The sequence below is a fragment of the Rousettus aegyptiacus genome, unplaced genomic scaffold (genome assembly GCF_014176215.1).
Source record: "Rousettus aegyptiacus isolate mRouAeg1 unplaced genomic scaffold, mRouAeg1.p scaffold_m13_p_17, whole genome shotgun sequence".
Taxonomy (NCBI): Eukaryota; Metazoa; Chordata; class Mammalia; order Chiroptera; family Pteropodidae; genus Rousettus; species Rousettus aegyptiacus.
This window is the reverse complement of record NW_023416292.1, coordinates 39703958-39731666: the sequence shown is the minus strand read 5'-3', so window position 1 is coordinate 39731666 and position 27709 is coordinate 39703958. Positions and strand designations below refer to the sequence as shown.

At 35.7% G+C, this 27709-nt stretch overlaps 1 protein-coding gene and 1 non-coding gene across 2 annotated transcripts in view; one reads left to right on the top strand and one right to left on the bottom strand.

The window, feature by feature from the left end:
- Positions 1–22023, top strand: part of SLC30A7 (solute carrier family 30 member 7) — a 51697-nt gene extending 29674 nt beyond the window's left edge. Inside the window, exons 9-11 of the mRNA XM_016133543.2 lie at positions 6855–6945; positions 12929–13078; positions 20628–22023. Of these exons, the coding sequence (XP_015989029.2) occupies positions 6855–6945; positions 12929–13078; positions 20628–20675 (289 nt within the window). The 3' untranslated portion in view covers positions 20676–22023. The remainder of the gene's footprint in view (positions 1–6854; positions 6946–12928; positions 13079–20627) is intronic.
- LOC118613210 lies at positions 11052–11158 on the bottom strand. Its single transcript, XR_004955345.1, has one exon. It is a non-coding gene; the product is annotated as a U6 spliceosomal RNA (small nuclear RNA).
- Positions 22024–27709: the final 5686 nt, after the last annotated feature.

The window sequence follows — 27709 nt, the reverse complement described above, 5'->3', positions numbered from 1 at the left end:
TTGACAGCATATTAGTGTGAATCCTATTTTTCTTCTTTATCTGCACCTTTGTTCTCTATACATAGTAGATCATTTAATTTTTTTTTTTAACTTATATTGCTGGTGTGATTTTAGTTTCTTATTCATGAGAATAAAGAGTATTTATTAGGATAATAAATTGCACATCAAGAATTGGGAATTCTACTTGCTCCTGCGTGAGTATAATTCTTTCTCACTTCTACTTGAATAGATAAGATATTTTTATTTCTATTAGATTCTTTTTTTGGAAGGGGTGACTAAATCGAGGGGCTCATTACCGTTTTGCTATTTAGCTGTTACTGTCTTTGAAAGTCATGTCAAAGAAGAGCTGTTCTATATTTTAATAATTTTTTACTAGTGTTTGAAATTTTAAAATAGATTATACATTCAGAAGTCATGTGTCAAGTGCTTATTATATTCCAACCACTGTGCTGGTTACTAAGAATAAAAATTATGACATGATCTCTGACTCCAGTTGACTTAATCATGGTGAGACACTCAGTGTAGTAGTGTAGAGGACATTAGCCATGGAATTATCACACCCAGCTCTGCCTCTTACCAGTGCACAGCAAAGAGCAAGTTGTCCTAATCTCTCTGAGATGATTTTCTCTTCTGTAAAATGAGGGAGTTGACCTTAATAATCTCTTATGAGCTTGTCTACATCTGTGATTTCAACATTTTGGTTACTTAAGGTTATTGTGAGGATCAAATTAGAAAAAATTTATGCAAGCCCTTTAATAACTATTAAGTGTTGTCTAAACAAAGACATTACTAATGATTTACTAATTTGACATTATTTACTAATGCTTTTCATCCAAAGACCAGATGCATTAAGTGTTATAACTAAATTCCAGAAGTTTAAGGAAAGGGGTGACTTTTTCATGACTTTGGCTCCGAATTCTAGGGGTATTTTAGGATATCTTCTTATTCCCATCGTTGAGTAAAGTAGGTACTCTGTAAATATGCATTGATTTAAACCATAGGTTTTAGAAACTCAGTATAATTGTAAGGCAAACTACAATCCCTGTGGTTTTGGGTTATCTATTCAATATTAGGCTTATGAAATTCTGGGTTAATAGGTAATTGTTCATTACTATGGAATAGTTGTATTTATGCAAACAGGACTGCATGTTTATAGGTTGCCATAGGACCACCATGTCTAAATGTAGCATACATTACAATTTGGGGTCAATTTTCTTTGGCTTTTTTGTCCACTAAACATTTTAGAGTATATGACATATAGCAGACCTGCAAATATGTGCTGATAATGTTCAGGAGGACTTAGCCCATAAGCTGATTCAAAATGTTGAATCAGTAATTATGTCCAGTTATTATTAATAAAGATTTATTCTCAGATCTAAGTAGCAGTTGCAGCTCTTTGAAATTTTTTATTAAGCATGATTATCACTAGTCTGATGTTCTTCATTTCAGCTTTCACATGTAACTTTATGTTTGATTGTATGATTATAAATTTGATTTACCTTCAGCTTTTGAAGAATAAAATCATTACCCTGTTTTACTGGTAAACTCATATAGCTAATGACTCATTCCTTTTTATATATGCTAGGAAAATGGTGTCTCATTGTTAAAGCTAGAATTGAGTTAGTCAACCAGAAGTGAACCTCTAATTGTTTCCAAATGCTTACTTTTTGGGTTTGGATACAGCTCTAAGTCTTAGCTCAGTTGGGAATTTGCTATGCTTGTCTTTTTCCCCATATCCTTTCATTATGGCTAGATAGATCCATTCTAAAATCTGTTTTATGACTCGCCATTACAATAGTTAATTAGAAAAATATGGACAAACTCCTGAGCTAAACACAATTTTAAAAGGCAAAGATTGAGTTTCCGTAGGTTTCTTTTACATTTTTATGACTTTTGAAATTATTACAGAAATTGACCTTGGTTCTAAATTGCATATCACCATGTGACTTAGCAAGCATCCTTTTCTCCCCACCAGTTTCATGACCTAGTTAGTGCTCCTACAGCTGAAATTCTTACATTATTTTAAAATTATCATTAGAGATAATTAGTGTGGTGCATTCATGTGCTTTGGTGAAATGCTTGCTGCTGTTGAATGTAAACATTTTATTAAAATTAGATCTAAACAGGCAATGATTCCAAATTTTATGGTATAGCAAAATCAGTAAAAACCTGTTGACCCTTACTAAAAAAATATAGTTTCTGTATATTATTCCCTTATATCAGTTGTGATCTTTTATTTAGTTATTTTAAAATAAATGTTAGCTTCTAACATTAAGTTGATTGAAATGTTTCTCTGCATTATGGTTCTTGAATTGAGTGTTAACATGAGTGATCTCTAAATTCCCTGTTCTAATTGTGTGTTATCTCTGCTCTTAGAACTTCACTAATTTTAGAATCCTCAAACTAAGGGCCACGTATGAAAGTCAATTTTAGGAGAAAAAGGAAAGTACTAATTGTTTACGAAGGTGGTGGCAAGGAGTAGCAGACTTTGAGAGGCAACACATATGGAATATACACGTAAAAATTTGAACAAAGATTTGGATAAATGTATAGATGGTTGTTCTGGAGACTGTAAAGAGAATGCTCTCCATGTTTTCTGACTGATATCAAGGATTATTATAGATTGGACTCAGCTATCTCTTATTGTGCTTTAGGTTTTGGGGGGTAAAATTAGACTAGCCCTAGGCATTCTAAAACATTCTAAATATTGTAAGAGTTGTTTGCAAAAAGATATTTCATACCAATTGTTTAATATTCCTCATATTATATGCCTTCTGTTGCAGTAGAGTCATGTTCTCTTTTATTCCATTCTTCCCCACTTTATTTTTAAAAGTGTATTTAAAAGTAAGTTATTAGCATAGTAAGGAAGAAAACCATTCACCAAAGTTTGTGGGAAATGAAAATGGAAAATCTACAGTTGTTTTGAATTCATATATGCCTTCTTCCAAATGGTGGGCCCTAAACAAGTGTTTGTTCCATTGACCTCACTATAGGCTTTTTCAATAGTTACTAAATCTTTGAAGTAAGGTATTGTGTATTATTTATCTTTTTTTTTCTGGTGCCTAGCGTATGCTTGGCACAGGTAGACGTACAATAAATGTTTGTTGACTTGAACTTTTCAAAGCTAAATTTAGAGTCCAAAGACCTGGTCTTATTCTAGTTTTCCCGTTCACTAGCTTTATCCTCAAGCAGGTTACGTCAGTACTCTAGGCTTGCATTTCTACAACTCTAGGATGAGGTTCTATCTGGTTCTAGAAAGCCTGATGCCAGGCAAAGTATATAGTAACGCTCGATCATTGCTTATTTGTGTTGATTGTTTAATACATTCATTGCAGGGTTCCCAAATTAGTGATAGAATAAATTAATTTGTCAAGTGTATCTCATCTCATTTGGTTACTATTTGTGTGTGTGTATATATACGTGTGTGTGTGTGTGTACGAGTGTGTCTTTGTGTTTAGTACATAAAAGCAACTTAAATTTTCTTTCATTTCCAAATGTATTCTCTCTCTAGTATTTCTTGTGGTTTGACCGTTTTTTCTTATTGAATGAAAAATAAAAGAAATTACTTATATATTTAATCTATGCCCCAATTTTGTGAGTGCGAAAACTGATGTTCTGGAAGGTTATACAGTTTGTCTACAGCTATTAATGGTACAATTAGAACCCAAGTATCATGATTTCCATTTAAATGAATTTTCCACCTCAGATATCTCCAGACATTATTAGCAGTCCCTTGAGATAAAGATTGGAGAAGAAATTATCAAAATAGCTACATTTAAGAGGCACATAGGAAAAAAACCCACTTTTTTCCTTTCAGTTACTCTAAGGGAACTATTTTTTATGCCTCGTTTTCTGAGAAGTTCAGTAGGGAAAGTAGGAAAACATAAACATTCTGAGTTAGGTATATAAACATACTGTGACTGATCCCTTTTTCCTGAGAAATGAGGATAGAGAGAGGAATGAAAAATGTCCTAATGATTGAATAGTACCGTATTTGTCTACCATCTTGTTTTTCTTTGCATTTTTTTTTTTTTAATAAATATAGGAGGGACTCCTCACCTATTTAATAACAGCACAGTAGATAGAAACAGACACTACCCTTCAGGTTAGGCAAAGGAATGACCGTTACTCTTTCACTGTCCAAATCCTTAACCCCACTTCCAGTTGCTTTCCACCCGTTTTTTTCTCTAACCTTTCCATAGGTTTCACGGATTTTTTTTTTTTTAAATAGGAGCACAGAGAAGATACATAGTTAGGAGGACAGTTTGGGATTAGGAAATATACCTGAGAACGGGTACCACTTGAGATTTTAAGGAAGGAATAGAAGCCAGAATAGAAGGTAGTTTAGGGACGTTCTAGGCAGAGATTACAGCATGAGCCAAAACATGAAAGGAGGAAACAGGGTAAAGTACAAGTATGTTTATGTTTCAAAAGCTTAAAATGTGAAGCAAGGATGATGGGAGGTGAAGCTAGAGGGACCCAAATCCAAAAATATGTCATGTTAAAGAGCTTGCACTTCATCCCCTAGGCAGCAGGGAGCTTTCAACAGATTTTTTTTCATGGCGAAGGGAATGAGTCAGATACTGATTGTAGATAGATTAGTTTAATAGCTTTATAAGAAATGCTTGTATAAGTTATCTATGGCTGCATAACATTACATAAAAACCTAGTAGCTAAAATAACACATTATTATCTTACAGTTTACCTTGGTTCAAGAACCCGGGCATAGATAACTAGGCTCTCTGGTTCAGGGTCTCTCATGAGGTGGCGATCAAGGTATCAGCCTTCTGCGGTCGCATTTGAGGGAGAATCCGCTTCCACGGTCACTGAAGTGGTTGTTGACAGCGCTGTTTCTTTTTGGGTTGTTGGACTGAGGCATCCCTCAGTTCCTCGCCCTGGGCCTCTTCATAGGGAAGCTCGTAATGTGGCAGCCATGAGAGGGCAAGAGAAGAAGGTGAAGGAAATGGAAGCCAGAGTCTTTTAACCTGATCTTAGAAATGACATCTTGTCACTGTCACGTACTCTGTTCATTAGCAACAAGTCACTGACTGGTCTAGCCCACACTTAATGGGAAGAGATTACAGAAAAGCATGAATACTAGGGAGGAAGGGGTCATTGGAATCTTTGAAGCTGCCTATCACAGTGGACTAGAGGAAATAAGACTAGAGGCAAAGGGACCACTTAGGAGGCCATTATAATAATCTAAGGGAAGATATAGAGATTATTGTAGACATGTGTAATATAAAGAAGGGGAGGAGATGCAGTCAAGAAATATTTAGGATGTTAAATCCTGAGAACTTGGTGATTCAGAGTCTGGGGGTTTTAAGGAGAAGAAGGAATTAAGGGTGGCATATGATTATTCTTAACTCTAAAGAATATTTTCACCTCAATGTGACTGAAACTCCTGTCCACGTTGAACTTTTCGTCTTCATTACTGCCATCCCTCCACACTATTAATTTTATAGGCTTGTCCTCGTTTCAGTTTCTTCACTATATCCGGTTATGCACCAGTTATTTCTCTTAGTGTCTAATTTTCTTATTTGTCTCTGTTTCTATTGTTACCCTCTACTCAAGTACTTATCACTGTACACTTAAAGTGTGAGAACAATCCCCTGATTTCTTCCCTCTGGCCTTTTTCTTTCTTTCATCTAGATTCTAAAACACTTATATATCTATCATTCATTTAACTAACGAGTATTTATTGTCGGCTCATTTTGTGACCAGCACTTTACTAGGCCTTCTCAGGAAAATGATAGTGAACAAGACAAGAAAAACTGTCTCTGTTCCTTTGGGTCTTCATTAATATCTCCTCTTTTGTTTCCATCTGTCAGGGCAGTACTAATCTTTTAAGTTATACTTCAGCTTCTACCTTCCTTGAAAGGTGTAAGTTCCTTTTATTTCTATCTCCTACAGCTATACTCAGGAGAGGTTTTACTCTGGAAATTTTGAGATTCTACAAGTTTAAAAGAGAGCACTGGCTTAAGCTGTTAAGTGTAATGAAGCTGTTTCCCCTCTCAGTCTCCTTCAAGCAGTAGAGCAGTGCCTCAGCGCCCTGACTCATGGGAATCACCTGGAAAGCTTTTAAAAAATGTAGACGCCAAAGATTCTGATTCAAGATATCAGAAGTGAAAACAAACAAGGCTCTAAGGTGAATTTGATGTGTAGCTAGTTTAGAAAACTATTGCATTAGAGTCACCTTCACCATTACAGTATTATTTTTATACATTTAATCATTTAAATAGCCTAAAGCTGTAATTTTCAAATTCTGGTTGAGGACTAGCTATATCAATAAATGCAGACTTTTGGGCCCTGTCCCTCGAGGTACTGAGTCACAGGATCTGTGGTTATAGCTGACTTTTATATTTTGTAAATAATGAAAGAGGACTGCTGTATAATCGGGTTAGGAAAATTTTGGACAAATGGACTAATATATACTCTATTAAAATTTTTTTGTATTTCTCTTAACAGTACCATTCAGATAAATGCATGTAAATATTTGATAAATGTTAAGGACCAGTAGGCCATATATGCTTTATAGATTACCTCGGAAGATTCTGGCCATTCGAAGTCATATTTTAAATAACAGCTGAACGACTGCTATGTTTAGCTCTTTAGATGCTTCAATACTTTTCAGTAGTATAAGTTTAGTATTTCATACATTGATACATTTTATTTAGCTCTTTACTTTTATTTCAGATAACATTGATCACGTAAAAAATCTGAAACAGTGACTAGATTCTTTTTTCTCATATTATTCTGATAAATCTTATATTTATCAGAATATTATTACTTTGTCGTAGAATGAGGTTGTCGGACTGTGGCTTTAATAAATTCATTGTCTTCCTTTTCTTTAGTGTTATTCCTCTTTTAAGAGAGTCCATTGGAATATTAATGCAGAGAACTCCTCCCGTTTTGGAAAATACTCTGCCACAGTGCTATCAGAGGGTAAGTTTCAAAGCTTCCCAACCATTGGATTTCATGTTGCTTCCAAGCTGTTAGGGTTTTTAAACTTTTATAAATATGGGTAGCATGTGTGTGTAATATAGTGTTTCTTCCAAGACTGAATGCTGACCATGAGTGCCGTTTATACAAACCACAACAAAATCACTGGAAAATATTGAACTTTACTAAAGAAAACGTGGTAGAAATTGTCCTCGTCTAGAAATCAAGCAACTTTTTAAAAATATGGCTATGAATAGCAAATGATATTAGCATTTATTCAACATATATTTTTGAGCTTCTGTTTTGTGCTAGATATTCTTCTGAGGCCCTAGGGATGTCATGGTAGACAAGACACTGTGTCTGTTCTCAAAGAGCTTACGGTCTAGTGGGGAAACATGGGCACAAAAGAATAAATAAATAAAATATCAATGATAATTACCGCAATAGAAATATAACAACGCAAAGTGGTAGACATGGGGGGCTATATAGATTTACTGAAGAAGTCATAGTCAAAGAAATCGAAGTCTTGATGACAAGAAGAAGAATGCTCTAGGCAAAGGAAAATGGTAGCACAAAAGCTCTGCTGGTGGAACTAATTGAGTGTGTTTGAAGAACAGGGAAAAAAGGCCATTGAAGCTGAAGTATACAAAAGAGTGGATGGGAAGTTTGGGGAGAGTAGTAAGGGATAGGTCATCCAGAGGTTCTGGTCTCACTAAGAAGTTTAGATTTAATTCTAATTCAACAGAAAGCATTGGAAAGTTTTTAGGCAAGGAGAGCATCATAAAACTTTTAAAGTTTTTAAAAGGTTATTCTGCTTGCCATTAGAGACTGAATTCTAGGGAGAACGAGAGCAAAGAAAAGTAGTTATGAGGTTTAAGTGGAAAGATGGTGGCTTGGATTCCAGTGGTCGCAATGAAGATGGAGAGAAGGAGACATTTTGGATACGCTTTTGTGGAGATGGATTATATTAGCAGAGGGAAGAAAAGGTGTTGATTTGTACCTAGGTAGGTGCCAGTGTCATTTGTTGATATTTGAGGTCGTGTTGACGCAGGTTTCAGGATGGAAAATCCCTCTAGATTTGTTAAAATTGAAACGCCTTCTACACGTCTAGAGAAAATGTCAGTTAAGTAGTTAAATATGCAAATCTGGTGTTTAGGGACAGATTAGAACTAGAAAGAGTTTTGAGTCATCAATATATGATTAGCATTTAAAACATTAGGATTGTATGAAATGACCTGGGGAGAATTAAACTCTGTTCTTTCAGCTCAACTTTCAACTCCAGATTTAGAGCACAGGTGGGGCAGCCTGGAAAGGAAGCGGTTAGTTAGGGAGCTAGAAAATTGATAGAGCAGAGCGTTTGTAGTATCACAGAGCCAAAGAAAGGGGAAGTAATCAACTGTGCCAAATATTTCTGTGAGGCAGTTCAGGTAGGAGTAGGGAAATGATCACTGATCGGCATCACAAATATTGTGAATAACCTTTATAAGAGCATTTACAGTAGATGTGGAGAGATCAGTGATTTTAGTAGATTAAGGAGAAAATGAATTGGAGAAGTAGAGATAGTGACTACAAACAACTCTTTTAAGAAGTATTGTTCAAGGAGTTAAGAGATGAGCTGATGATAGCTTAGCAATGGATGTAGTATCAGGGGAAAGGGTATTCGTTTGATTTAAAATATAATATTTTAGAACAGCACTATCCCATAGAATTTTCTCCCATAATAGGAGTGTTCTACAATCTACACTGTCTAACATGAAAGTCACAAGTAACATAGGGCCATTGAGCACTCGAAATGTGGCAAGCACAACTAATTTTTTTGTTTAATTCCATTTTCGTATATTTAGCCACATGTGTCTAGTGACTTCTGTATTGCACATCACAGTTCTGGAGCTGTTACTGATGGCAAGAGTCCAGCTGTGAGGAAGAAATCGATGCTATGGTAGTGAAGGGGGTTAATGAAGGAATGAAGTTTCTGAGAAGGTGAAAAAGGGTAGGCCCCCAAAGCACTGTGGAGGACTTAAGTGTAGATGGGAGCCGGTGGTGCTGTATCCGCTGAGGGAAGGCAGAAAGTGCTGGCGTAGATGAGGGTCCACTTGTGGATTTGCTGGTACAGCATAAGAGATTTTCTGTGTGCTTCTATTTCCTCTGTGATTTACAAGGCAATGTAATCATACAGAGAGATTAGAAGACCAGAGGAAAAAGAATATCTTTAAAAGTCTTTTTTTGATATAAGGAAAGTGAAGTGTTCCTTTTTGACATCTGCGGCTATGATTTTAAGGTAGGACCAGTCAGCATGATTGTGTAAGAGAAAGAGGCGATTTAATGAATGCCTAATTTAAGCTGGTCCCAATACTAAGTGATACACATATCGTTTCTGTTCTTAACAATAACCATACAGGCCAAATTCCATCTCACTTTCCCTAAGTAAAATTGAGGTTCAGAGAATGTAAGTAACTCACTCAAGGTCACAAATGCTAGTGGCTGAATCAGGATTCCAGTTCATATTGCTCAGACTTTAAAGCTCATGCTCTGTTATACCACAGAGTCAGAAAAGCATCAGATTTTCATCTGTAACTGCACTTTCCCCACATTTTTTAATTTGAGGAGAATTTGAGCCAGTTTCTGTAGGAATGAATCATTTATCTGTGCTTTAGGTAACTGCAAGAATGTCCTTGTGCTGCTATTTCTGTGGAGGTAGTAGAAGAAATCTGTTCAGTCAGGTGGTTGTTTGACTGACAGTGGACCGGCTGGTGACATTGCCTTTTAGTAAAATGTAGAGAGATCTCAGGTTCAAACCGCTCTGATTCAGCGTCCTGAAAGAGGAAGAGAAAATTCACTTCGACCTCTTCTCCCAGTACAGCAGTTTTTCAGAAGGGCACAGTGGGTATTGTCTGAAATTTCCCACCAATTTTTCACAAATTTCCCACAAATTTAACTCTTGGAGTGTATAGAAAATGATGCCTCTATTCATCAGATTCTGATAAAAATAAATATTTTTGATCGATGAAGTTCAACTTAACACCCTAAAATAGATTCCTTAAAAATCAGGGAATCTCAGAATACCAAAACATTTTATGTATTTGGTGTAGACTTTTGTCTGTTGCAAGAATCTCTGTGACATTCAGTTGATCATCCAGCTTCTTGACCATTTCTAGGAATCTTGGTTAATCTCTTCACAGAATAACCTCTTTCTAAAGTGCTGTAATTGTTATGAAGAACTCTTTACATGGGCCTTTCTTTTAACTTCTGGGTATTAATCTTAGTTCCTCGCGCGCCCCACGCCCCCCCCCCCCCCGCCGCCCCCCACACCCCCCCCCCCCGCCGCCGCCCCCCTAGAGCTATATAGAGATATTGAGCAATAGCAGTGATATGAGCAGATGGGCCTTTTAATCTTTTTCTTGATCTTCCAGGGAATACATTGAAGATTTCTTCTTTAAATTCTGTACATTTTGGTAGTTTTCATTAAGTTAAGAAAGTGTCTTTCTAATCATTTTTTCCCCTAATCATAAATAGGTATCAAATTTTATTAAATAGTCTTAAGGCTTTTATTGAAATGACTATGTGACTTTTCTCCTTTGCTTCATTATTAAAGAATAATAGTGTTTCTGGTGCTTATTTTTTCCTTCTTGGGATAAACCTGACTTAGCCATGATATGTTATCTTTTAATATGCCGTTGGATTTAGCTTATTTACTTTATGAGAGAAATTAGCTTATGATTTATTGTCTTTATCTGGTCCAGGATCAGGATTATTTCTCACTAATTTGAGGTAGCATCTCTTCTATTTTCTGGAAAAACTAAGGTCATATGTTCCTTGAAAGTTTGCCCTCTGGGACTAGGACTTGATGAAAGAGAGCTTTTATTATCTTTCCTATTTTTAATGATTCTTTCACATTTTCTTTTTTGTTGTTGCATTATAGCATTTTCCTTATTTCTAGAAATTCACCTAGTTTGTCTCTGTTTTCAAATTGTAGGGGTTTTTTTTTCGGATTTTATTTTTTATTTAATTTTTCCTCAGCTTTAGGAACATAAAAATGATGAATAATTACATATGTTTAAGGCGTACAATATGATGTTTTGATATACATGTACATTGTGAAATGATTACCTTAAAAATATGAACGCTTCATGAATTTGTGTATCATTCTTGTGCAGGGGCCATGCTAATATTCTCTGTATCATTCCAATTTTAGTATATGTGCTGCCAAAGCAAGCACCAAAATCGTGTTTTTGTTCATTTTATATATATATATATATATATATATATATATATATATATATATATTTATAAAATTTACTGAGCATTTACTTGGGACAGGCACAGTTTTAGGTGCTGAGGATATAAAACATAAAATAGAAAAATAATGACCTTCGTCTTCTTGGTGGGGGTGGGTGGAGCCATCTGGTGCCTGTCACCTGTGCAGGCAGAGAGAAAGGCTCCAGGGCCCTCAGCATCCTTTCTTCCAGTCTGCCGGTTCTATCAAGCGCTGGGACATGGGGAAAAGAAGAAACAAAAAAAGAAAAATAAATCTCTGCCCTTATTGAGCTTGAGTTCTGCCAGAGGGGAAAGACAATAAACAATATAAATAATATAAATAATGTGTGAGATTATGTGCCAAGAAGTAAAACAAAACAGAGACATGTAAAAATGAAAACGTCGTAATTTTAGATAGGGTAACAGCAAGAAGGGCTTCCTGAGAAGATGGCATTTGAGAAAAGAGCCAAACAAAGTGGACCCTGCAGAAATCTGGAAGGAAGGACACTCTAGGCAGAGGGAATAGCAAATTTCCTGAGATAGGGAGTGTGCCTGACTTCTGGAAGAATAGTGAGGAGGCTGGTGCAGCTGAGAAAGAGGGAGCAAGTGGAGGAGGGGTAGGACGTGAAGTGATTAAGGTGACTCCAAGTCTTTTGTGAAAGCTCTGGTTTTATTACTCAGAGTAAGATGAGAAGCCATTGGAGGGTTTTGAACCATGGAATGACGGCATCTGACCTCAAATAATAGGATCTCACTTGGGCTACTGTGTTGACAATCAGTGGGAGAGGTGCAAGGCTAGAAACAGACCAGTTAGTAGCTATTACAATAATCCAGACTCGAGATAATGCTGCCTTCAGCTAGCCTGATAGCAGTAGAGATGGTGAGAAGTGTTTAGATTCTGCCTACTTGAAATGTTTTGTATATTCATATTTTGATACATTCGTATAGTAGTCATGGGATTCCCTTTTATGGTTTTAAAAATCTTGTTAGTAGTTCTCCTTTTCCATTTGTTTTTTAATTGCAGGTTCTTTTATTTTATTAACTTCTATCAGAGTTTGTCTCGCCAGTGGTTCTCAACCTAAGACTGTAGAAACCTTAAGGAGCCATTGGGAAAAACTTAGAGATGTCCTTCCTTTTTTGGTGGTCACATGCTTTGGGGAAGGGTATATGTTGGCATTTAGTTCCCTGGGGCCTGAAGATGCAGGAGTCCCATAGTTTCTGGCAGTTAGTTGTACACAGTGAAGAATTGTCCTGCCCACAGTATGCCCCATTAAGAAACACGGACTTTAGCATATCAATCTTTTCAAACAACTAGTTTTTTGACGATGTGAGTTCTGTCATTTTTTTAGATCTCTAGATCATTGATTTTTGTACTTTATTTCCTTCCTTCCTTATTTCTTTGAGTATACTTTGTTCTTTTTGTACTTTCTTAGCTTATTTGTGTTTATATTTGTTCTCTGATTGATGTAGTTGAAAGTGTAAGTTTCCCTCTAGGCACTCTCTAAGCTGTGCCCTACAAATTTTGATATGTGTTCCTTCATATTTCCCAAACGCCTGTCATAGTACCTGGATAATAATGAGTACTCAGTAGATATTTGTTGATTAATTCAAACATTCCCCTATTGTTTACTAGAGGATAGAGTCCATGTTTACCGATAGATTGTGTAATAATTAAAATGAAGGAGGGTTCTTATACTGGATTTCATATTAATATCTCCTCTTTATATTTTAGGTGCAGCAGTTACAAGGAGTGTACAGTTTACAAGATCAGCACTTCTGGACCTTATGTTCCGACGTTTATGTTGGGACCTTGAAATTAGTAGTGGCGCCTGATGCTGATGCCAGATGGATTTTAAGCCAAACACATAATATTTTTACTCAGGTATGACTTTTTTTTTTTACTAAACTTTTTCGATCTCAAATTTGGAGGATCCTTATTTTAGTTAATACTCTTAAGGAGGATGGTCCTATTTGCTTATCATTGTACTGATTTAAGTTCCTTTAAGAAAAAGTAGATTCTCCTTTATATAATACTCCTTATAAGACATGTTAGATACTGTTTGAAGCCAGGAATTCTAAAATAGCATTTGGAATAAGAATAATGCCATGTCAGTGGCTTTAGCTAAAAGCAGACTGTGTTAACATTTTTGCATGATAGCAAATCCATAGTTACTTCTGTGTGATTTACTAGTGTAATATGCTGCTGAGTTTCTCTTGATACTGTGTTTGGAATCATGAATTAGTGCATGCCTGCGACCAAATTAATTTCAGTGAGTGCTTATGCCATCACGAGTTGACAGTCAGGTGGCTGATAATCAAAATAAGAGTGATTACTATGTTATTCCGTATATATTGGGAGAATAAGAACATTGTATCAAGACCATCTAAGGAGAGAGAGAGAAAAAAAAGAAATTTTTTTGGTGTAGATTGCTGGAAATATTTGGCAAAAAATCTAAATTTTGACGCTGTTGCCAAATTGATCTAACACATAAATCTATTGGAGAAACTGGCTCCATGCCTAAGACTCTGTGCTTAAAAACTGACATTGTGCCTCCCGATGTGATGCAACGGGAAGCGTACAATGGGACCCATGTCGTTCTTCTGCCAGAAATGGTTGACGTTAATATAATCATTAGCAAGCAACCAGATAAACCCAGCTTGTGGAAACGTCTCTCAGGACTGTTAACCTGCATTCTTAAAAAGTGTCAGTGTCATGAAAGGGAAAACAATGGTGGGGGATTCTTCTAGATTAGAGGACACTTCAATGTTAAATGCCTACGTGTGTGTATGTATATGTACGTATGTATGTGTGTGTGTACTTATGTATGTATGTATAGAGGAAGAGAGAGGTAAGAAGGGGGGAGTCACATCATATCTTCAGACATGGACAACAGAACATAATATGTAAGCCCTGTTAAATTTAGTTAAATTCAGGACCATAGCATAAATTAAATGATCTCTTTTCAAATTAAGTGAAATGTTATGTTCCTTTGGGAATAATTAGTGCGATAGTCTTATTTGTAGGTGACAGAAGACTTACTGTACTATACAAAAATATGCTGATACCATTTATTTACTCCAGAATTTTAAGAACTAGATCTCTTTATTAATATAGTTTTCACTATAATAAATCTGTATTATTACAACTTCCATGATGAAGTATGCAAGACGTTCTCAGTATGTCCGAGAGCTTCTCATACCTCCTCTGTTTCAGTGGTAAATGGAGAACGTGGCTAGCAATAACCTTGCTCTTCACTGCCATTCCTAGATTATTATTTTCTCCTTTAACTTCAGGTTTCTTCTATTAATACCATGTTTTTGCCACTCATAGTGTGAGTTTCTGTTGACCTCTAGGATGCTCTCCTAAGACTTTGACACTTAGCCACAGTTTTCTCTTTGAGAAAGAATGCAGTTTCTAGGTTTAAATATGAGCAAGCAGCTACGTCTGTGCTTAGGAACTGCCGAAGCTATAATCTAAGGAGGTGGAGGGAGGTTCTTCTGGTAACCTTAGAAATCTCGGCTTTTAAAATGCCTGAAGTTGAAAGTTTATTCAGCTGCTTCTTTGGTTTGGGAAACTGTAGATGGGTTTTGAAAATTTAGGCTCTGAAAAATATTTTAAGCTTTTTTTGTCAGCTAAGGTCAAGCCAACTTTATTTCATTCCTGGGAGAGACTCTTTGGGGACTGCAGTGAAGATGGTTCAACACATTTTTCACAGTGGGGAGGCGGGTGTCACACTACTAATGACTTCTTGGCCATCTATTTAATGATTTTAAGGTTTTGTTTTGTTTTGTTTTGTTTTGTTTTGTTTTTGTGATCATTGTTTAATTCTAACAAGTGCAGAATCGAAATGTTTTATTAATTTGTTTTTCTTTTCTGCTCATACCCTAGTAATGCACATCTATAATGCTGAGTGTATTTCGGGTTTGCAGTGATAATATTCTCATTTCATGAGATGAAATTAATAATTTTTTACATTACTTTTTTAAGTTCCACTTTATTAATAGATTTTACTTATCAAAAGTAATCAAATGACTCCATTTTTGAGAAAAAATCACACTAATGCTTTAGGTATATTTTTTTGTAGAAACACTTGAAGTACTGGTGCCCTTTATTCCAAAAGATCAAAAGAAGGAGTTGCTCAGTAGTAAATTATACTTTTTGGTTTGATGATATTTTTAGGTGTCTTTCTTATAGCTGATCTTAGATCAGAATTTAAGTAATAATTTTTGATTAAAAAGTTGTTAAAGTTTTTATGAGGATAACTTTAAGCTGAAAAGACTAATACCATCAGAAGTTTGAGAATCATAAGTTTCTATTTTGTTTGTAAAACTATAAGTTTTGTGACTATTTAAAAACTGTATGTTAGGCATTTTTATTCTCATTTACCATAGTTATCAGTTGATCTTTAATGGCTAAAGCAGTGGGCTTGCTATGCACGAACACAAAATAATACAAGTGAATCGATGAGTCTCTTTAGTGCTTAGTTTCCTCTGGAATTATTAGTTAAGTGATAATCCAGTTCTCAAACTGTAAGGTTTTTTTGTTGGGATAGAAAAGTCCCCTCGTTCTTTCTCCCTTGAACTTTTAAAAAATGAGTTATCATTTGAGAATCGATGAAATGGAAATCTATTTTTATGTTTAGTATATGAATAGGAAGAGAAAGTGGGACACTGGATTAGGAAGGCAAATTAACGTTTTATGTTTTGTTTTAAACTGGCTGATATCATCTGTCAATTTTTTAAAAATACACTTTTGTTAGAAATAATGTCTGAAGGACAATCTAGAATATGCTTGGGGTTTACTACCCTCCTCAGTTCCACAAGGCAAAAAAGATGATCGAGCCTAATGCATACCATTTACTCCCTGATAGAATTTACACCTTGATTTCTTCCATCTTTTCTCCCCTTCTGCCTGTTTCTGTTATACTTCTTAAGTCCTAAACCCCCAGCTTCCTGCTTCAGCTTTTTGTGCTCTGTTCTCTCGCCTCAAAATAGAAGTTAACACTGATACCCAGGAAGGAACCCAAAAGCCTCCTCACAAGCCCAAATGGGAGCTCCCTACGTTTCAGAAACATCCACCTCCACCATTCTCCTGCCTTCATAATAATCCCTTTCTGTCTGACCAGACTTGTGCCTGCTGGAGGGCAAGAGTAGGGAGTGGGAGAAGCTATCTATCCCTTTCCAGGTGGCTAGCTATTTTCCCACCCTTTCCATTTATTTTCCTAGTCGTAGGGGGTTTTAATCTTTTGTAAGTATTGACTTTGCTTGGAAGTCTGCCTTTTTTCCATATGCATCTTTCCATTTTCTGTCATCGTCACATGTACTGGGTGGCCACCCGAATCCAACCTTCTAAGGAGGCTGGAGTGAACAGTCATAGGATGTGAGGCCAACAGACCCCGAGAGTTGTTCTTAAGAAATCCACAGGTTTAAGCGTTCATTCGTTGGTTGATGGTGGTAACAGCAGCTGCAGCTAGCCTGTACTGAGCGCCCGCCATGTGCCAGGCCCTCTGATAGGTACCTGGCATATTAATCTATCCTCTCAAGACAGGTGCTGGTATCCTCAATTGATGGGAAAAGGAACCCAGACCCAGGTTATTATTGTTCATGACTTGTAATTTTGTCATATTCACTCACTATTTCATTAATTCTGAGATGATTTAGTTTTCACATGGAAGAATAAGAGTTTTTCAAGACTTCATTTTAAAAAGATAAAGATTAATAATATAGATTTAGTCAAAAACTAAAGTCGAAAGTAATTTTTGAGAATTGGTAGAGAATATAAACAAACCAATAATTTTCTATAGCCATAGTCCTGTTTATTTTTCCAAGTTTTTTCTTATGGCTTGTTTTCCTGTCTACAACAATGACTGTTTATTGAGGATATTCCAAGTCTATGACACCAGGTTACATTATTTTCTTAGTAGCATAGGTGTTAAAAATAACTAGCTATCTTTCCAATTAAAAAAAAAAAGACAACTGAATTATTGTTTATACATTATTCTCACAATGTAAGACATAATGCGTATTATGTGGTGTTTACTTTTTAAGGTCAATCCCTCAGCTGTCCTCTGACTTCTAGTGTCATCTCAGTGGTAAAATATTTCATGGGAGCAAGCACTGTTTTGATGGGCTGGATATTTGTTATGTCTTGGCAGTGTATGAACTGTATAGAAAACCTTGTTTGCATTCGAGGAGTACATGACTGACTGTAGGATTCTTTGGAGATTCCCCCTTTCTCTCTACTTTGAAGGAAATTTCTTTTCTTTGTTTTTTGTTTTGTTTTGTTTTGTTTGTTTGTTTTTTAAATTAAAGTATCACTGACATGTACTTTGAGGGAAATTAAGAAAGGAAAATGGTAAGCTGGAAAACTTGAGTCTCTCCCCATCAGGACAGGTGGATGAAGCAAAATGACTTTTCTTGTTAGTCTGAGTTTTTGTATAAAGCTCTAGCCCCTCAGGGGAAAGATATAGCTTGGGCAGCAATTAACTCATGACTATGCAAAGACCAATTTGCCTAGCCTCTGTTTTTCTCCTTTCTTTTTTATTGCCTTGGGCTACCTCATTTCTTATTACCATCCTCTGTACGGGCTGGGGATTAGAAAAGTGGCAGAGATAATAACAGGAGCCCAACTTATTTTGCCCACTTTACTGTCATTAACAATTCTGTTAGAAAAGAAATTAAGCCAGTTTATTTGGGCAATAGTTTTCTCTTAAGGTTAGATATATAAGAATTTCACAGAAGAGTTCCTAAGTATAGTTATTTCAGGGGCCATCTGGGTTGAGTAAATAACATAACAATTGTAATCAATCATAATAATTTGATTTTATAGCCTTTTTTAGCATATGAAATCCTTTCTCATATTTTCACACATGGTCTTTTCAGTAGTGCCTGGTGTGTAGCAAGGATTTATTACATCTAGATTGAAAAAAAAAAAAGATTTATTAAATATTTGTCAAATATTAGATGAATAAATAACAACTTTGTGAAATCAGTAGGGTTAGTATTTATGAACACTTAAAATGAGAAAAACTGATATTTGGTTTTAATTTTTAGCTCAAAATCATACAGATATTAAGTTCTGTCTTTTTTTTTTTTTTTTTGCCACAAACCTCTCTAAGGAGAGGGTGCTATTAAATGTATTTTCAGAGAGCTTTTACTTTACCACAGCAAGGATTTTTTTTTTTTTTAAACAAGGCAAAAAAGCTAAAGTGTTTTCCGTGCTGGTGGTCAGCTTCTAGGGTCTAGCCAGCTCTTTATTCCGTTAGAGTAGCCCCTGACTCCTCTTAAACATTCGTGAGTGTTGTGCAGAGCCCTCCTATTCGATGCTGGAAAAAAGGCCATGCTAGAAAGTAATGTTTTGAGGAGCCTAGAAATTATTTAAGACTGTAATGTTGCTGTTTTATCCCCCATTCGTTTTTTTTTCTTTCACGTAAATATTCTAATTTACTTTTCATTCTGTGGTGCTGACAAGAAGATGCTTACTTTAATTGGTTGTGCGCTTTAATTTTAAAAAATCACTTTATTTGAAAGAATGAAATTAGCAGAATTTCAGTTCATCCAGCAAATATTTATTGATCATTTACTGTGTGCCAGTCACTACTTGAGGTCCTGGGAGTCAGCAGTGAAAAATAGACAAAATCCTTTATCTTGGAGAGATTAATTATAATGGGAGAAGGACAGCAATACAGCAAATTAATTGTACTATATCAGAAGGTGATAAGTGTTAGAAATAAGAGAACAGGCCAGCGAGACTGGGAATGCTGAGGTGCTTACCATCTCTTCTACCAAGATTTGTTTTTTTTCCCATAGCCTATATAGCATCATCTGACATACTTTATTTACTTGCTTGTTTATCATCTCCCCTTCTTCCTAGCTCCCGGTAGCATATAAACTCTGTGAAGGCAAGGATATTTTTTATCTATTTTGTTCACTGTTGTATTCCCAGAGGACAGAACAATGCCTGGAATACAGTAGATGCACAGAAAACAATTGTTGGATGATTGAATTAAATGCATTTTATATAGGGTGGTTAGGATAGGTCTTTCTGACATCTAAATAGAGATGTGTGACAAGAGAGGCAGGCAGTATGTCATGTGTCTATTTCGAGGAACATTGTTCCAGACAGAAAGGCCAAGGGTGGCTGCAGCAGAGTAAACAAAGGAAAAGGAGTCAGAAGAGATCAGAGAGGTAACCAGGGACTGTGTTGATGATCACGGAAGGGCGTTGTATGCCATCCTACAGACTCTTGGCTTGTAAGGACTAAGAAAGATAAGCCTTTAGAGGGTTTGAATGATGGGGCGACATCGCTGTAGTTACTGGAAATAGACTAAAGGAGGGCAAAGGCAGAAGCGTGAAAACTAGATCAGATGCCACTGCAAAATCTAGGCAAGCGTGGTAGCAAGGGAGTGATGAAACAGGTCAGGTTCTGGATTTGCGTTATTTTGAAGTAAGGCAAACAAGTTTTGCTAAATGGGTCGGGTGTGAGAGAAAGAAAGATCTTTAGTCGCAACGTTCAGGATGGAATTGAGCTGTAGGAGATACGGGACTTACTGGTTTGAGGAGAGGAAATAGAATTCAATTCGGATGTGTTGTGATGCTTGTCAGATATCCAGGTGGAATTGTCCATTAGAGCATAGCTAGGTTCCAGTCTGGAATACAGATGTGGGAGGTGTGAGCTTATGAGTGGTCCTGAAAGTCTGGATACTAGACGAAGTCATCCAGGCTAGGGAACATGTGTAGAAAAAGAAAAGATCTTCGGACCCAGCTTTTAGGTGTTTAATATTCAAAGATAGGAGGCAAAACCTGCAGAGGAGATTGAAAAAGAGTGATAAGCGAGATAACAGGGTGACCAGTGAGCATTCTCTGGAAGCAAGACAGGGGCAGGGGTGGGGTGGGGGGCGTGTTTCCTACAGAGGAAGTGATCACCTCTGTCCAAATCTAGAAAAACTGATAATATAGGAGAGGCAGTTTTAAGAACAGCAACCTTGAGGAGCAAGTTTATAACTAAAATTGCAGAGGAGTTAGGAGTATAAAGAAATTAAATAACCAATAGTTAGATACACTTGGTTAAGCAGTTACTGGTCATTTATCATGGGAAGATTTAGACTAGATCGATTTATGAATTTAGTAGCCAACTAGTCAAGCACTGTGGTGTTCTCTAGCATAGTAATTCACTTGGATAAGCAAGGCTTTTCTTTGTAGAGGTAAATGCAGAACTTTTCTGTAATTTATGAATATATTTATTTCTAAAATAAAATTACTGGCACTTTTTGATAAAAAAAAAATAGGCAATTATTTCCCAGGAGCAGAAGGGAATAATAACTGTTTCCATTTTCAAAGAACATGAGATTTGTTTTTTCACTACTTTTCTGAACTCTGTAGTTTGTCACTGACTTGTTTGATTTTCTGATTTTTTTTTTTAAACTTTTCAGGCTGGAGTGAGACAGCTTTATGTACAGATTGACTCTGCGGCCATGTAATGAATGAAAAGAAATTATGCTTTTTTGGGGACCGCCTTTTTCTGGTACTGTACAATCTAAAACATTGTACCCGGCTTTTTGAAACAGAGAAATCATCACTACAGCTCCCCCGCACAAAGTAGACCAAGTAGCTGTGTGCACTCCGCTGGGAATTCATAGCTGAGGAACCAGAATTAAGATGATCTGTTCTAGACTTTGGTCTTTTGTGCTCTTTCATCCAAACCATTTTGATTTCTGAGGTTTCTAGTTTTGTTCCAGGGTGTTGCTTTTTTTGTTTGTTTTCTTTTTTTATTTTTCCATTTCAAATGTCCTCATGCCCACCCCTCATCCCTAGCCAGAAAGAAATTCGGATTGTGGGCCTCTGATCATCTGAAGTGTTTTCACTGAAGCTGTTGGAAACCTCTGCTTTCATTCCCACAAACCAGTGTTATTTAAAAAAAAAAAAAAGAAAAACGAAAGAAAGAAATGGAAATGTTTTATATGTAATGTCACAATTGTTGACATTCTTCAGCATAATCATATGTTCGTAAAATTGTTTGTACCTTGCAAACTTATGAACCAAACCATATTGGGTTTTCAAAGTGCCTTCGTCTCAGAAAACATTTGCCAACATGGAAATTTACCATTGAAGGTCATGTGTGTGTGTTTTTTTTTTAAATGGATATTCCGTGATCTGTACAAAATAAGACTCTTGTTAGGAATGTGTACAGATTGTCTTTTTGTGTACTTCCAGCATAGGTTTAGATATATGAAAATTTTTCTTTTATTATTTTATCTCATCAAAAAATAAAAGGGATTTTTTGCTTTTTAAATCAAATCCAATTATCACACTAAATTATTTTGTGAACTGTGTTTTCAAGACTCTGCAAATGCATCTGTTACATAGACAGTCGTTTTCACTTCCTTAAAACATTCACTAAATTCCAAATTTTTATAAAAGCTACTGTGTCTATGATAAACTTTCCTAATCTGTCCTTGCAATTTTTGTGGATTTTACTAGTGAAAGGAAGAGGCAATATGGAATGAAGACAGATATGGTTGTGATGTCATTTTGCTTTTTCATTCTTCAAGTGCCAAGTCATATAATCTGTTTTCTTGTGCAAGTGTTGCACAAATACAATTCCTTTTGGAATCCCAAAGCAGCATTTAATGAATTTGAACTATTGAAGGTACAGATCAAATGCGGTAATATATAACTCTTCTTAACACAGGTATCTCAGAGGTTAGAAAATATGTTGATTTCTAGGTTCTTGCGTATTTGAAAAATAAAATTACAATTTGAGATGACAAGTGCTTGAACAGTCTACTTAAATAAATATTGTGTTTTCTGAGGAAATATTGATCTGGATAGACGTCTTCTCACTGTACTTCATTTTATCACAATGTAGATTTCCTTTCAACTTAAAAAAAATTGAAATTGTTGAGAAGGAATAAAACTGCAGAATGGAAGTAATTGTTTAGCATGTAGATAATAAGCGCTTTTTCACTGATGTGGCAGACATTGCTGTTGATTTTGTCTAAGTTTTAGAGTATCTCTTCTGACCCACAATTTACGAACTATACTATATTAGGAAAAAAAGACTCCTTTCTTTATACTTTTATTAACTCCTACAGATTGCCTCGATAATGTCCTTTTTGATAGTCTCCTTTTTTGTAGATTAAGTAGTATTTTTAAAATACTTTTACCTACTGCCAGACAGTTCTTAAGCTAAGAATTCCTGCAGTAGAATGTGTGTAACTGAAACAATTATTGAAATGTTTTAGGAAGGGAAGTATGAAAGGAAATGCCCTTTTAAATGGTACTGTGTCTTCGCTGTAAGTGTGAGAAGAATTTGGAAGTTTGCATTTACTGCCTAGTCAAAGCTGGGGCACTTCACTGGGTTTGGGCATGTTATGGAAAATGACAGATCTAAATGAAAGCAGAGAGATTTGGGATGTGTGCCTTTAAAAACTAATTATGTATAATTGTATTGATATTTCACATATGGAGATCATGTTTGCACTGACCTGGAAAATTTACCAGTGCGTTTTGAAGTTCCAATTCTACCTTTCGCTGAGCCCTCCATTCCAAGCGAAGTTTTTGTCAAAATATGTATCATTTTAACTATACTCTCAATACACAAGTGCATGAGGATTTTTTTTTTCCCCTCTGATAAGGGATCGAATGTTAATCTTATTAGAGTGATATGAAACTCTAATTTTGCACGTGCTACCAGAGGTTGCCAGCTCATACTGTTTGGCAGGTTGGCAGTAACATTTATGCTTTAATTAAATGTCTTTAAAGCTGTGTGTGCAGCAGTAAAAAATTAGTGAGAAAAAGCAACTTTTTTTTTTTCACCCTTGGGAATTACTTTGTCTTATCAGTGTGTTCTTGGCACGGATGTATTGCTAAATTAGATAATTTCACTGAGAAATACTACTTTGATTAGTATTATAATTTTAGAATGTCTCTATTATAGGGCTAACCTTTGGGGGAAATCTCTGAATATCTGAGTATGACTTTGCTAATATCTTCAAAGCCAAAATATTCTCTGGTGAACAAATTTGTATTGTTCAGGAAAGGGTTACCTACCAAGTAAGCTTCCCCAAGCAGAAACATACCTATACTAGTTGTGTTTCTAAATCTATTGTGTTAATCAAGTTGAAGGGCTTAACCTAGGTACGGCTCCCTTCTTTGCTGACTCCTGTGTGCCATTATGAAGGACAGCATCTTGTTCATCTGTGGCTCAGTGTTCTCTGCGCCATCGTCCCCATTTCCTGCAGAAGTGTATCAGGAAGTGGTACCATGCTGGCATTATTTCCCTCGTAGCAAATGCTTCAGCATTCTGCACATATATGCCAGGAACCAGAATACTGTGATTTTTGTGCACTTTTAAAGCAGCCAGATCATTGACTACAAATGCGGTTGGTCAGAGTTCTCTAACGTTTTTACATGCTATAATCAAATTTATAGATTAATAATATGGTAGCATCCTCTTCTATAATGCTGGGATTTATGAACAAAAATATTCCATTGCTTAACATAGAATTTTACATGTAAGGGGACTGTCCTTCGAAGCAGTCTTGTTCTACCTCTCATTTATTACAGATGAGAAAATTGAAGCCCCCTAAAAACTGTCATTTACTCAAGGTCACAGAGATCAGTAGCGGCAAAGCCAAGACTAGAATCCAGGTTTTCTGACTCCAAGTCGAGAGTTCTTTCTACTTTACTATGCTGCCTCTCCAGTGTAATATTTGCCTTTCTGTAAATGTGACAAAACACATTTGTAAATAAGGACACCTGACCTCCATTTTTGGTACATTAACGCACTTTATAAATGGAGTTTTATTGTCTTATTTTTCATATCTAATTATGAGGTTTAGAATATTATTTCCATAGTATTCTTTATGGAAGATATAATTAATGTTTTTACTCTTTTTTACTTTTTTACTCTTCTGAAACCAGTTCCTGATTTTTACAAAATTGATGACATCTGTGCAGTGGATACTATTAACTCGTGAGTGATTTTTTCTGTTATTTTGCCCGAGGCTAAATCCAATATAAGGATTGCTTAGTTTATTTTGTATATATTCTGTGAACTCTGGCACTTTTTAGAAACCAGGGTAATTCACAGGTCATGTCATTTCAGTCTTGCTGCTTTAGTTTTTAGTCACTGGAGAGCTTTTGAACTTTTTAACATTATTCTCGGAGCCACACAAAATTGGGCATTAAATGTTGTATTGAACAAATCTTTTCATTTAGTATGGTAAAATTTTGAAGTCTTATCAGATTCCCAAATGCTAAACTGCTACTTTCAACTCCTCGTAAAAGCATTACCTTAAGAAAGTTTTTTTTCTTTGTCATCATCCTCAGAAAAGAAATGATTTTCCAATTCATAAGAACTTCAGCAAAAAAAAAAAAAAAAAATTTATTTTCTTCTTTAAAGAACAGTGTTTAAAAGTTTTATGAATGGAAGATTGTTTCAAGACAGTCATTGGTTTATGTTTAACCATTTTCTAACTACAAATTATAAACAGAAAGGTAGGGTTTAACCGTTATTAAGTGTTCATGTGTCAGACTCTTTGGCATTTTTCATGTTATCACATTTGAAATTCTCACATTTCTATAAAGACTTTTGCATGATTTTATGGTTGACATTTTCAAATATATTTTCTGATTCTCCAAACATCCCTGTGAGGAAGGAATTCTTAACCCCATTTTACAGATGAGAAAGCTGTTGTGAAAGAATTTAAATGACTTTACTTGGGATAGCAGTGGTAGAGCACAGACTCTGAATCCAGGGCTTTTTTTTGGATTGCTTTATTTTTTGTGTGTCATCATTCTACAATGAGTTAAAGACCCAAGAAGTCGTAGCAGATCTAAACAGACTTTCCTATAACATCAGTGAACAATCACCATCACAAAATTAGCTGATATGTACACATTGTTTAGACTCATTACTTCTTTCTACCCTAATGCTGATTTTCTACCTTTGCCATTGAACTTAAATTGTAGGCTAAAAAAGAGCAATCAGGCTTCCTTTAAGCACTTTTAATACCTTGAAAAGAAAAAGTAAAAAGTTTTATTGACACTCACGGTAAACTTTTTAAAAGGGACTGACCAGAAGAGAGATTTTAGTGCCAGTATGAATCAAGAGAAATGAACTGGCCAAGAGACATTAACTTAGTTATTAGGAAATTGTCTTTCAAGTAGTACAAATAATTTTGTGTGGCATGAGAGGGATACCTAGGAGCTGATTTACAACATAGACACCTTTTCACTTTTTTTTTTTTTAAACGCTTACACCACCTGGTATTCCTAAGTGGAATCCCATCCAAGTACTAACCAGACCCAACCCTGCTTAGCTTCTGCGATCAGGCATGTTCAGGGCGGCATGGCCATAGATAGACACCTTTTAAAGGAAGAAATCTGTTTCATAATTAGTAGTAACCTATGCTTAAATTTAATAATATTTAACTTTGAACTCTTCCCATAGCTTTGAAAACTTAGTATTTGTAATTTTGATCATAATATTGGAAGTCTATAAAAAAAGAATGTCTAATACATTTTATTATCCCCAAACTTAGCATGAATTTATACTTAACTGCTCAGTAAATGTTGAGTTATGGATACAACAGTAAGGGTTTGCCTGAAGACAGGCTAAACCTATAATTTAGTGTTTATTACAAAACATAGCTTTTTAGTTTTTTAGGGTTTTTTTTTTTTGGTTTGTTTGTTTTTGGCATTTTTGCACAAGTAAGTGACTTGACATTCACTTGGGCCATTTTTTTTTTTTTCAAGTAGCCCAGTGAGCTGTTCATTCATCTTAAAACAGTAGAATTACAGAGATGTTATTCATTTTGCATGCTGTTGGACAGGAATTTGGCAGAACTGGGACTGGAACCTGGGTCACTTGAATTTTTATATTTCGTATCGCCAAATGAGAAAATACATCTTTGTTTTTTATGGAAAGTTGCCGTATTCATATTACGTAAAAGATTTATGTATGACGTGTCTTCTATTTCATTTATCCCAGATGTGTTGATGTGTCATCCCAAACTTTCCGAGGTGTATCTTGAAGGTGCTTCTATAAAAATACAACATGTCTTTAGTGATTTAAATATTCCCAGATTAGTTACCTTTTTTCCTTTCTCCTCTTAGTAGAGCTTCTCTGTATTTCTTCACTTTTCTTCTCTTTTCATTGCGGCTGCCACAGTAAAACTTGCCCTTTTTAATAGTGGAAATAAAGCTTTATTCTGAATTTTAGTTTTTGAGTTTTGTTTGTGTCATATATCATGCATCGGTTAGGCTCAGTGAAGATTCTACTTTGAACGAGACGTTTCCCTGCCAAGAGTTTGCCTCATAACCCCATTGCTTCCTCTAATAGCAAATCCAGCGATATTTTGCCCAAACTTTGTGAGTTTGATAATTAACAAAATGGACCTTTTATATCAGAAATACTGTGAATGAAAATTTGCCAAATCCCTTCTTAGTGTATTCTCAACACCCTACAACACTTTACCTCCCTGTCTTTAATGGTTTCTAAACACATGGCCAAGTTTGCATTTGGGTTTGATTCCTTTGGTGAAGATGTGGCATCAAAACGTTTCTAAACAAAGGTTTGATTACAAGGCTAGGGTGGAATGTAAAATTTTGAAGACCATTTGTAATTTGGTTTGCATATGCAAAAGTGAACAATTATGATCCGCCTAAGTACAATACAACAAAATTTGTAATGTATACTTCACTTTTTGCTACTTGAAGACATTCTTGTACATATTTTGTTTAACTCAGATGTACCTAAAAAGAATAAACAATTGTATCAAAATTCTTCCAATAAAAGTTCCTAAAAATCTTTACCTGAATTGTAATGTCTGTTTGATGAACCAAAAAACATCATGAACTTAACAGTTACTGGAATAGAGTCCAGAGGACTTAAGGAATGAAAGGGAAGAAATAGGTCTCAGGCCAGGAAATAGCAAAATTCATCGGAGAGAGGAGATACTAGGAAACTGGAAATGTCTTAACATCGTGCAGATCCTTGTTGTGGCTCTTGTTCATTTTTGCCTCATAACCATGTCTCAGTATTTATTTCCAGATACTTCCATTAACCCCAAATTATCCTCGAACCTCATTCTCTATAGATGCCGGGGCTTATAGGAAATGAAGGTCAAAAGCATATGATGTGAGCCCCCAATTATCCTCCCAATTTTTTTCCCTCTAAATCAGGAGCAATACTTTTTCAAAGTAAATTTTCCACAAAACCCCAGATCCCACTCATCCCACCTTCTCAAGCATATTCTTAGCAAAGCAGCCTCTGTGGTATTAAGCTCTGCCACACAATATTGGCTTTATCCTTGGTGTCCGTTGTCAGATATCTTAATGTGGTCTCCATGTGCTTCTTACACTTCCTCACCATTTCCATAGCGCCTAGTAAAGTGGCTTCACCCCTATTTTGTAATCAAAGGCCATCAGTGGCTGGCTTGCTTGTCACATCCATGGCAGAATTTGCCAGCACCTCAAATTCAACAAAGAGAAAAAGTAACATCTACCC